At 36.3% G+C, this 12,951-nt stretch overlaps 1 protein-coding gene across 1 annotated transcript; it reads left to right on the top strand.

The window, feature by feature from the left end:
- Window positions 1-407: 407 nt before the first annotated feature.
- On the top strand, window positions 408-2,076 carry LOC136820441 (uncharacterized). The gene is made up of 4 exons (XM_067076626.1): window positions 408-458; window positions 1,117-1,196; window positions 1,402-1,498; window positions 1,756-2,076. Exons 2-4 carry the CDS (start codon window positions 1,179-1,181, stop codon window positions 2,031-2,033), a joined length of 393 nt encoding a protein of 130 aa, XP_066932727.1. The 5' UTR covers window positions 408-458; window positions 1,117-1,178; the 3' UTR covers window positions 2,034-2,076.
- The last annotated feature ends 10,875 nt before the right edge of the window (window positions 2,077-12,951 follow it).

Genomic DNA, 12,951 nt, shown 5'->3' with positions numbered 1-12,951 from the left:
TGACCATTTACTGGCAAAAACCTGGTACGGCGAGCGAGCTACCTGCCCTACACGGTGCGGCGTCACAAGAGTTTCTTTGATTTGGCCTATTTTTCCACCGGGGTGGGGGGTCCACCGGGTCTGTGACACAAGGGTGTGATACCAGAAAGATTTTTGTTCAAGTCTCACTCAATTATCTTCTGACACAGTAAAGTTGTTAGTAAAGTGAACTATACATCTCAGTTAAAAAGATCATAAGCGTTTTGCTAAATTGCTAAAAGCTAAATCACTTTTAAGAGCATTTTCTTGAATTTTTCGCGGGAAATAATTTTCGCAGTTTTGGCAAAAAACCGTGAAAAAAGCGATAATTAGTTTCCTCAAAAGTTAGTTCCCTTGGTAATATATTCTTCGATTATCATTTTAGCAAAATACATATGTACGTGCGTCATTCAAAATTAACGATGCCATCATTATCCAATGTAGATAAGTTTCTTCTCTTCTTGAAATACTCTTTGATTTCGAACCATAAACCGTCAGTATAATCAAATTATACACCTGCTGGCCTTTACTCTTGTCTCCCGAATAACGGGGGGGGGGGTCCGAATAAGCAGGGGGGAGGAAAATTTTCTAAACTCTAATAAGCTGGGGGGGGGTGGAATAAGAGGGGGGGGGGTAATTTGAAGACAGAATTTTTTTAAACTGATATCAATTTCAACAACAAAAAAGAAACTTTAACAAATAAACACGTAAATAAGAACCAATACTAACAATAGAAAAATTTTTTAACAAGTTTACGGTCTATCTACACTGTAATAAAATTTTGAATTATTCGAATTTAATTAGCGGGAGGATGGATTTTTTTGTCTGTTAGCAATTAGCGGGGGGGGCGTCTATTCGGGAGACAAGAGTATTCAATTAAAAAAATGGAACAGGAATTAGTGGATATTTATTTCATTTTTTTTATAAAAAGGTTTATTCTAGGAGATTTTGACGCTGGACAGCGGGGTGAATTTGTGGATTTTCGACCATTCCTGTATTTATTTTAAAACTTTGCACAAATTAAAGCATAATTCTCTGGACAATTTCATAAAAATGAAAGATTAGGTTGTAACCATTATTATCCTCTTTCTATTCAAGCATCACTTGAAAATATTTTCCACCAGGAAACGGATGCTATAGTTATCAAAACTGATTGTACAATGGATCCAATGAATCTGGTAAGGTTTTCTAATTGCTCTAGAACTTTCAGGGAATTTAAAACTCTTTTTAATAATGTTAAGGGTGCTGAAGACTATCCTTCAGGTGTTGAAGGGGTGTTGAAGTAATTGGTCAACAAAGTGCACAAAGTAAAACAAAAAACACTACCAACTATACTCAATCAAATTTTCAAATGATCTGAAATCTGAAAATTAATCTTTTTAGTCTGGTTTTGTTTCACGGAAAACGGCTTTGGGTATTGCGGTGACCACGGAGAGTCTCATTCCCAACAATTCAATTCGTTCAATTCATTTGTCATCTGGTAAATGTCCATCGAAGTTTTTGTTTTGCGTTGTTGGTTACGTTTTATGGTTTTGGCCAAGGCTATTCCATTTACTTTCAACAATAAAAAAATACAGGAAAATACATACCTTAAGGTATAGTTCTTTAAAGGGCATTTTAAGTACATTATGTATACAAAACCCTACATTCCCTATCGTTTAATCATTATTTTCAGATAATTTCTTTCGTTATCATCAAGAATAAAATCTTCGAATTATTTTCCTTTTTCTTTTACAGCTGGTAAGAATGAAGCCGATTTTAAAAATCTAGCAAATGATATTTTCAAAGAAGCAGAAGCCCTGGAATGTCGGAGCATTTCTATTGTAGCAGCAGAATTCAAATCTGTCAGCAGAAAGAGGGCCGCTGAAATTTATCTCGAAGCTTTAAAGAAAAAGAATATGGGACACTTGAAACTTGTACTCGGTGCCGTTTTTCGAGATCTCGATAAAATATTGAAATCAATTTTATTGAAAGGACAGAAAAAGAGGACCATAGAACAAACAGAAGATAGTTAAGATTATTATATAAAAAAGGTTTATATTATATTTTAGTAAATAGAAAATTTCTGACTCACCCAATTGCCAATATGATGATGACCAATTTTCAATTTCTCGGAAATGTCAAATTTGATGACGTTGCCGTAAACTAGTTTTAGGGAAAAAGAGGTATGAAGTCAATTTTTTTGGAAAATGTCAGAAAAGGGTTTATCTAATGTCCACTCTATTTTTGGAGTCCATTGAATTCGATCCAAGTTCTCCATTACACCTAAAACGCAATTTTCAATTTTTTCGGAAATGTCAACTTTGATGACGTTGCCGTAAACTAGTTTTAGGGAAAAAGAGGTACGAAGTCAATTTTTTTTGGAAATTGTCACTGAAGGGTTTATCTAATGTCCACTCTATTTTTGGAGTCCATTGAATTCGATCCAAGTTGTCCATTACACCTAAAACGCAATTTTCAATTTTTTTGAAATGTCAACTTTGATGACGTTGCCGTAAACTAGTTTTAGGGAAAAAGAGGTATGAAGTCAATTTTTTTTGGAAATTGTCACTGAAGGGTTTATCTAATGTCCACTCTATTTTTGGAGTCCATTGAATTCGATCCAAGTTCTCCATTACACCTAAAACGCAATTTTCAATTTTTTCAGAAATGTCAACTTTGATGACGTTGCCGTAAACTAGTTTTAGGGAAAAAGAGGTATGAAGTCAATTTTTTTAGGAAAGTGTCAGAAAGGGGTTTATCTAATGTCCACTCTATTTTTGGAGTCCATTGAATTCGATCCAAGTTGTCCATTACACCTAAAACGCAATTTTCAATTTTTTCGGAAATGTCAACTTTGATGACGTTGCCGTAAACTAGTTTTAGGGAAAAAGAGGTATGAAGTCAATTTTTTTTGGAAAATGTCAGAAAAGGGTTTATCTAATGTCCACTCTATTTTTGGAGTCCATTGAATTCGATCCAAGTTGTCCATTACACCTAAAACGCAATTTTCAATTTTTTTGAAATGTCAACTTTGATGACGTTGCCGTAAACTAGTTTTAGGGAAAAAGAGGTATGAAGTCAATTTTTTTTGAAAAATGTCAGAAAAGGGTTTATCTAATGTCCACTCTATTTTTGGAGTCCATTGAATTCGATCCAAGTTCTCCATTACACCTAAAACGCAATTTTCAATTTTTTCAGAAATGTCAACTTTGATGACGTTGCCGTAAACTAGTTTTAGGGAAAAAGAGGTATGAAGTCAATTTTTTTAGGAAAGTGTCAGAAAGGGGTTTATCTAATGTCCACTCTATTTTTGGAGTCCATTGAATTCGATCCAAGTTGTCCATTACACCTAAAACGCAATTTTCAATTTTTTGAAATGTCAACTTTGATGACGTTGCCGTAAACTAGTTTTAGGGAAAAAGAGGTATGAAGTCAATTTTTTTGGAAAATGTCAGAAAAGGGTTTATCTAATGTCCACTCTATTTTTGGAGTCCATTGAATTCGATCCAAGTTGTCCATTACACCTAAAACGCAATTTTCAATTTTTTTGAAATGTCAACTTTGATGACGTTGCCGTAAACTAGTTTTAGGGAAAAAGAGGTATGAAGTCAATTTTTTTTGGAAAATGTCAGAAAAGGGTTTATCTAATGTCCACTCTATTTTTGGAGTCCATTGAATTCGATCCAAGTTGTCCATTACACCTAAAACGCAATTTTCAATTTTTTCGGAAATGTCAACTTTGATGACGTTGCCGTAAACTAGTTTTAGGGAAAAAGAGGTATGAAGTCAATTTTTTTTGGAAAATGTCAGAAAAAGGTTTATCTAATGTCCACTCTATTTTTGGAGTCCATTGAATTCGATCCAAGTTGTCCATTACACCTAAAACGCAATTTTCAATTTTTTCGGAAATGTCAACTTTGATGACGTTGCCGTAAACTAGTTTTAGGGAAAAATAGTTATGAACTCAATTTTTTTTGGAAATTGTCACTGAAGGGCTTATCTAATGTCCACTCTAATTTTGGAGTCCATTTGATGCTGTCCGAATGAGATGTGATCAATTTTATTCGGACGCGTAAAAATTTTTTTGAATCGGTTGCTGGAATCTGAATCTGTATCTCCAATCTGAATCTGTATCTGCCGCTAACTTCATTTTGGTGGCTTTTAGCTGCAAATCTCAGTGAAAGATAGTGATCATTTTCATCATTATTCATGATGTTTTGGACATGATTTATGAGAAGTTTGATGCATACTGGTCTATAACAATGTGGAAAGACTTTGGAGAAATTTTGGCCATGAATCGTCAGCTGCTCGAGTGCTTAAATCTTGCATATGGCTAACTTCTCTAGTTTTATGGACGCACAAAACCATAAAACTCTGTAACTTGACAATGGAATGAAACTTTCAAACACACATCCATTGGAATTCGAAAGAGAATACTAAAATTACAACATTACAGTGCAAATTTGAAAACGATCTGAGCAGTTTTTGTGGCTGAAAATGATCCTGTCCTGTTTTGTATTCATCATTTTTTGACTGGGCGACCGTTCCTTTTGATTTTTAAACCCGACACAGATATTCTACAAACATATCACTATGAGAATTCAATAAAGGATACTAAAACACAATTCCTGTGTAAATTTGAACAAGATCGGAGAAATTTTCACAGTGTTATGGCTGAAAATGATTGTTTTTGGACTTTGTCGTAATTTCATAGCGGCTGGCGACCGTTCCTTTTGATTTTTCAAACCCGACACAGATTTTTTACAAACATATCACTATGAGAATTCAGTAAAGGATACTAAAACACAATTCCTGTGTAAATTTGAACAAGATCGGAGAAATTTTCACAGTGTTATAACTGAAAGTGATATTTTTTATTTTGGACTTTGTCGTAATTTCATTGGCTGGGGCGACCGTTCCTTTTGAAGATTTTTCAAACCCGAAACAGGTTTTTTCCAAATATACCACTATTTATTACATACACACTATTGTACCATTTCATTTGGTTTATCCTACTCTCCCCCAAGTATTATCCCAACAGAAAAAATAATGCTTAGCTAAAAGCCCGTGGCCTCTAATTTAGGCTATTTTTCTCCCCAAAATTTTATCTGGAAAATCAAATCAAGAACTTGGAAATATTGACTTCTAAATGTTTATCTCATTTAGCTCCAATTTTGAACTTTTTAGTCGAGGATGAGTGGGCGGGGGTGGGGCTGGTTCTTTAGGCAAGAAAGTGCATGTGTAATCACTTACTCTCGGGTACTTAATAGCCGTCCCCCCCCGTTAATTAATTTTTCGAAAATTTTCCACCCAGGACATTCTGATTCCAACCCCCCGCTTATTAATTTTTGGGAAAATGTTTTTGAAAGTTCCCTTTTTTGTCCTAATTCAGCTGTATTAGCCTCCTTTTCAAAACTTTTCCACCCAGGACATTTTTATTCGTTAAGATTATTTCTCATACTCGCTCTGCAATAGAATTATTACTTTGCTTTCTGATCTGTTCTAATTAGCAGTTTGTGGGCAACTTTCTAACACAACTAACTCAACAAGCTCATCTTTCACATCTTTTAATCTCTTAAGCCGGAGCTTCCAGCGCAGCTGGTTTATTTCATTTTATTTCCAACACTTAAGTTAGCCAATAAGATTTCACTTATCAACAAAAGAGCTCATTAAAAATGCACGATATATGAGATTATGAGCATGCATACCTCGTAATTTTTTTAATATCGTAGGGCGAGCATGGTTACAATAGCATACTTCTCCTGTTTCTTTATACCTCCATGCTAAAATTAAATTCCCGCCAAATTAAACTTTTTGAAAATGTGTACCCTTTAAAGGTGGTTTTTGCAATTTTTTAGCTGTTTTTACGCCATTTAAAGGTTAAATTTTTCAGCAACAGCCAAATTTAGTTTTTTCGGCCATCCGCCAAATTAAATTACCGCCAAAATTTCTTCCTTTAAGGTATAAGAATATCAGGGAGAAAATTGGCCAAATCGTAAGAATACCAGAATTTGATAAGAATTACAGTCATTTTGTAATTTTGTTAACAGAAAAAACTGCTTCCTTTGTTACACTTGTATTTAAACTTTGAGGCAGAAATGTAATTTTAGCTCCAAATGTTCATTCAAAAGTCCAAAACTCTCAAATTGATCATTTTTATGTTTGTAAAAAAAGTCAAGTCTAAAAAAGTAAGAATACTTCACCCTCAATTTTGGCTATTTCTTACTTCTTATAAAAAAAAGAAGTGTGTACGGTTGGTGAGAGAGAACCAGATTACACCTATGTACTACACTGCATCCCCTTCTAATTAAATTATGTTATGAAGTAGGCCTATGAAGTGACGCAATTAAAACTTTTTGATTAAAGATGTTTGTCTTTTCATCATCTCTAAAATATATATGTATACTTTATCTTTAGACGTTGGTATAGAGAATCCCCAAAAGTCATTAACCATTAAGCATGAGAATGATTGCTTTATTCTCGAGATTTTTTAACCAATCAAAATACCAGCACAGAAAACTGTACTCGGTCTGAGGCCTGGCAACTTTAAGCCGTCGCCATCATAAAAATCAACAAGATTGGACTCCATTAAACGGTCAGGTTAGGGGATGAATACTTAGGCAAAACAGGTGACGGGTATGTGGAAGCCATAAAGATACCTATCACATGTCTCGGAAAGTCTCTCAAAGGGGTAAAAATTCATAGCTTTGTCTCTCGAAAGGGTCCCAAAATCACTAAAATCTAAAATTTCTTCGAAATGTCACCCATTGCTTACAAATCGAGTCCCTTAGTTCCACCATTAATAAAATTAAAAAGTGGTGGATCATAGTTGGATATTCGATTCACCATGCATTCATTATACATTAGGCCCCCAACGGACCTTCAATCAATTCACGCAACACGCTTTTTTTTCAGATTCAAAGTTTTCCCGCACACACGTACGAGTGTATAATATGCAGGAATTGTCCCTAAAGTTATTGGCAGTCGAACAGTTCCTTCATTCATTCAAGCTCCTTGGTCGAGCCGAGAAGAACTCATCTCATGAAATTTGGTCGCTGGCGTCTCACGGCTTCGTGGAGCCAGCGGAGCCAGGTCCCAGTGAGCTGGGCATCAAAACAAACAAGCAAATCACAAAATCGCAAGGAACTTTTGCAATCAAATCAAATCTGTCATCTTTGTCAACAAAAATAGAACGAAAATGCATATATCATCATTAACTGATTGACACGATGTATTTTTTGGTAACTATTATTATTCTTCTTGCATTTCTTTTTTTTAAGATAGGTTTGTTTCATATTGTGCCATATTTTTAGGGGCAATCTTTGCTACTGGGAGGGAAAGCCAAAAATGCCAGTGCAAATTTACTTCACTTTAGTGATTTTAAGAGGGATTGGACATATAAAAGCTCTTAAAGGCATGGGAAATGGTCTGTTTTAATCTTTATAATAATAGCTAAAGCATAAGATAGAATAGACTTTGTAGCAACAATACATTAGACCTTTTTTCAAAGAGGATGTCCTGTTGAATAATTATGTAGTCCAGCCATAAAAACAATGATAGAGCCATGCATAATTACTGTATCATGCATATTGTAGAATTATACATGGTTTTATCATTGTTTTTCTGCTGGACTACATAATTATTCAACAGGGTGGCCTCTTTGAAAAAAGGTCTATGCTGACAAGTCAGCAAGTTGAATCGAGAAGAGTAAATCCCTACCGCCGTGAAACTTGCATTAGTGGAGGCTAACTGCTAACATGCCTAGCCCTCAAATGAATGATCTGTCTGGTCATTAAAATACAAAGTTCTCTCTCTTTTTTTTTCTATTTTTTTTTTCTATTTGGTTGAGTTGCAGGAGGCTTTACTGTAGAGGCCTATTCTCGCAACTATAGACGCTTACTAATGAGCGTCCCGTCAGCACCTTGAACTGACTACCCAATTCCCCTCACATGGCATGGGTTGACCCGGGCGAAGGAACGTTCACTTGCCAAGTGAACTGCCGTGAGTGGGAATCAAACCCTGGCCGCCTGCACAGAAGCCAAGCTCGACTACCACTATACTACGGCACCTTACTAAGTTAAATCAAAACAAAAATGGTAGAGTAGAGCTGCGAGCGGAGCTGCGTAGCTAGCTAGCTAGTTCATTTGTTTTGATATTTTGCTGCTTTGATTGGTCAGTCATTTGATGGCTATGCAAGTTTCCCTCCACTGATACAAGTTACCCAACTTCACAGAATTATGAGAATTTTATATCGAAATCTGCAACTAAAACAAAAGTGGTCTCTTCTACTGATTGCTTCACATCGCTCGACTTAGCGAACTGTTTATGAAATTTCAACCAACAGTTGGCAAGTTAGGTAGGTATTTAAGACAAAAACAGCAATTACCGTAAGTGGTCCTAAATCCGACAGCCCTGCCTAAATTCGATGGGGTCTTTCAAAGATACAAACTAAAATAAAAACAAAACTTTCGCTGTGACGCAACAAAGATACCAAAGTGTCAACTAAACTGAGAGATTTGATACACTGAACCGATTGAACCAAATAACAATAATTGCTTCTTATATATATATACAAAACAATGTTTTATTATTGCAATATCAGAATATGTATAACAAAGTCATAATTGTTGTCATTTCTGCTGTTTTAAACATGAGCAACTGATGATCCAGAATAAAAGGTAATTAGAGTTTGGAGTTAGGCAAGGCTGTCGGATTTAGGACAACTCACGGTATTTCTCTTCAACACGATAATATTCTAAGTCAGAAAAAATGTGTTCACTTATAAGAGCAAAAGGTGTCAGATGCAGGCGGGCTGCAAATAAGCGTCGGTCATCGGTCAATGTCCGACTAAAAAAGCCATTTGACCAACTGAAAATCTTTTGTGTCGGTCATGATGTCCGAATGAAAAAAGGAATAAACCATTACCATGAGAGTTGAAAATAAATCTCTTACACCCCTGTCTCTTACTTAGCCTATTCTTGAAATACTCGCTTCCTAGCTTTCAGGGTGTTTCTAAGTTAACTTTTATCGACTTGCTTTCTTCGTTACTTTTTTTGTTTCTAAGATCACTTTTATCAACCCGCTTTCTTTGTAACTATTAAGGGTGTTTCTAAAATTACTTTTGTCAACTTCTTCGTAACCTTCTTTGTTTCTAAGATAACTTTTATCAATTTGCTTTCTTCGTACCGTCAACTGTTCTAACTTGGGCCGATTGGTCGAAACATGGGACTGTTGATAATCTGGCCTGTATTTTCACTAATTTCTAAATCTTTTGACAACAAATTTGTTTTGATAACTCCACCAAGTTTATCAATCATACTTTCTGTCATAACATGTCACGATAACTTTCACTGATAGCGCGTCCTTTTTAACTTTTAAATTTTTTTCATATTTCGATTTAAAAGCCTACTCAGCGCGAAAAAGAAATCGTGTACTTTTTAATACAGACGCCGTTCATTAACTCAAATCAAATGACTTTGGAGGTTAGGTGAAATGGTTGCTGAATTGCCGTCCCATGTTTTGTCAGATAGTCCCAAGTTAGAGCAGTTGACAGTAACATTCAAGGGTGTTTCAAAGTTAACTTTTATCGACTCGCTTTCTTCGTAACTTTCAAGAGTGTTTTAAGACCACTTTTATCAACTTGCTTACTTCAAAACTTTCAAGGTTGTTTCTAAGTTAACTTTTATCAACTTGCTTTCTTTGTAACTTCCAAGGGTGTTTCTAAGATTACTTTTATCAAATCAATTTCTCTGTTATATACAATAACAAACTGTTCCAAGGTAAATTTTATTTTACCTACTCGCTTTCTCCGTAACTTTCAAGACTGCATAATTAAAAAAAAAATATACACTGAATGATCAACATGATTTTGAGTTTGACCGACAGGATTTCATTTCTGTCGGACATGATGTCCCATTGACTAAAAATATTTATTTGCAGCCCTGAAAGTGATTTTTCAATGTCTAAAGGAGGCACAGGGAACCTACTAATTGCAAGGGTGTTAAATAAAAGAGCAAAAGCAATGTATGCAAAAATTATGGTGATTGGATACTTCTTAAAAAGAAGTATATATCCAATCAAATGAAGGTAAAGCGCTTTCATCCAATCAGAAAAGAATTCTTTGATAAAAATAATTGCTGCTTTTGTTTGAGAACTAAAGATGAGAAAAAATTCAACCCTTAGAATCAAGGATGGAAACAAATAAAGTTATATGACTGCTCATCATCCAAGGCACCAATAAAGCCATTAGTCCCAAACATTAGGGCTGATTTGATTGTTAACTTTCATCATATGTACATGGTAATCTCATTAGTTGAAATTTAAAAAAGACTTTCTGATGAAGCAACATACAGAAGCCACTGAGAAGAAGAGACCGCTTTCTTTTTATTGCAGATTTTGATATAAATTTTGCATGGGCATGGGGAATACTTCTGTCAATGTGCATTATGTGTCAACATGTAAGCATTGTATTGTTGGAATAGGGAAGAGAAAGGTAAGTCCAGCCTAGCCTAATTGTCAGCTGTCAGAGGGCATTAAAAGAATATGAGAGCTTATTTATATAAAAAACTAAACACATGTTTTTTCCCAAGCTGTCATCTCTAATCCTTATTTGGCTGATATGGTAAAGTATTCTCCTGGGAATTTGCCATCATATATTTCTAATCAAAATATTGATTTGGACCTCCTTAGCGGCAAAATACTTGTTTTACAATATTAGCGGTTGGGCTGGACCTTGGAGACCCCTTAGGGTTTTGATATTTTCTTGCACAGGAAGAAATTACGACTTCATAATTACTGCTTTCAATTTGCAAGTTTTGAAAGTGGTGTGTCATACTTCGTCTTCGTAGATTTTTTAATGGCGTCAATGCATGGCTCCGACCCCCCCCCCACTTGTTTGGTGGGTGTAAATCTAAAATTGGCCTAAAAGTGGGTGGGAGCTGTCTCGTTTTTTAAACTCAGGGGGCCTAAAAAGTGGGGGGACCTAAAGGGCTGCACTAAAGTTCTTGGGGCTAATTACAATTATTAAGAAATTTTTTTGGTTGGTTTTAATGTTCTGTTTTTAATAATATTCTACTGTTTTATTTTTATCTGCACGCGAGAGGGGATTTTTCAACTGGGACCTGAACCTTACTGAAAAGTGGGGGGACCTAAAACTTAGGGGGGACCCCATTCGAAGCCCTGGTCAAAACGGAATATGCTGTGTCTTAAAAAAGTCTTTTGTTGTTTTGTAAGTATTTCTTTTTGAGTTACTAAGTTCCATCTTTTTTTTCCATTGCTCTAATGAGCATAATTCAGGGCCCGCGCCACGATTTTGAAAGTGAGGGGGGCCAACAAAAATATAGTGACCGGAAAATTTTCGATTTTGACCTGTCTTATTTGGCTAAAACAGCTTCCTTTTTGTTCTGATTTTCTGAAAGAAAACTGTTAAGTTTGTTTTTTTAAAACAAAATGTATAAGGATGAGTTCAATAACTGGAGACAATGTTGTGACTTGTTGATATGCTAAAATCTTGTATAATAATAAACGCTATATCGTAACGAGTAGAGTCCTAACATAAGATAAATCGTAACAAGTAGCGTTCCTAAGATATAACGGGTAAATATATATACATGCCTCTTTCTTTTTTTTTTTTTTTTTTTTTTTTTTTTTTTTAAACAAAAACTAAATATACTAAATGATGGACACGAGTAATTTCGTGTGTAAATGTCTATTTCATAACGTAGTCTTTAAATCTCTCTGGTGGTCTTCTAGTGCGTGTTGATCGTCTTGTTTGGATGACGGGTGTCGGAGGGCAGACGATTGAGGGTGAAGTGTCTGCCTGAGTTGTCTCTTGTTCAGTTGGAATTGTTTCTGGTTGATTGAGTGCTGGTAGATCTGTCCCGTTAGTTTTGGGAAGATGTTCTTCTTTTGTTTGTCGTAGAATGTCTAAATCGATGATATCGTTGCGTGTTTCGTTTGGTATTGGGCGTAAAAACTGTCTATTACGTAGTGTCGTACGGCGGCTACCATCGACTACAACACGATATTGTCGATGGGGTAAACTTTCGCTGATTACCCCGGTCTTTTCCCATCGAAGCGGAGTGTTACCAGTTTGGTTCTGAATGGAAACAGTGTCTCCAACTTTCAAATCAGGGAGGTGTCGTTGTGATTTCGTGCAAGCTTGTTGGTGCCTTCTAGTAAAAGTGTTCTCGCGAATATCAGCTAGGTCAATCCATTCTTTCCGGAAACGTCTTGGTGCTGGAAGATGGTCTCTGATGTTGCGTCCAAATAGGAGCTCAGAAGGTGAGACTCCCATGTCTGGTGATGGAGTGTTTCGGTACAGGAGAAGGGCTTTGGCGACATTATCGGTGTCCAGTGACCCAGATTGACTAATATTGGTCGTTAATATCCGTTTAACAGTCTTAACTGCAGCTTCTGCTCGTCCGTTGCTTTGGGGGTAGCCGACAGATGATATTCGATGTGAAACGTTCCAAGATCTTAGAAAGTTTTCGAACTCGTGAGATGTGAATGGCGGACCCCCGTCTGATGACAGTTCTTCGGGGACGCCAAAATTCGTGAAATATCTTCGGAGAATGTTAATAACCGTGGTAGCTGTAGCATCAGGTTTGGTTGAGGCGACCTCTGGCCAACCGGAGAAGCGATCTGCATAAACGATATACAGGCGTCCTGCCATGTGAAAGAGGTCAGCAACAGTCTGTTGGAATGGATAAATCGGCGGATCGGGGACTTCCGGTGTATCTTTGCGATTTGAGGGTGCGATTTGGTTGCATCGGGTGCATTGATTCCTGTGATTTTGTATGTGTGAGCTCATTTGTGGCCAAAAGAATCGTCTCTTTGCGTTTTCTCTCATTGCGCTGACGCCTTGGTGTCCGATGTGTAACTCTTCTAGTAGGGTACGTCGAAGAGCGCGTGGTATCAGGACGCGATCGTCAAGCATAATTAGATTGTCTA

This window comes from Clytia hemisphaerica, unplaced genomic scaffold, assembly GCF_902728285.1.
Source record: "Clytia hemisphaerica strain Z4C2 unplaced genomic scaffold, Clytia hemisphaerica genome assembly, whole genome shotgun sequence".
Taxonomy (NCBI): domain Eukaryota; kingdom Metazoa; phylum Cnidaria; class Hydrozoa; order Leptothecata; family Clytiidae; genus Clytia; species Clytia hemisphaerica.
Note: the sequence above shows the minus strand (reverse complement) of the source record. Positions and strands in the feature narration are given on the sequence as shown.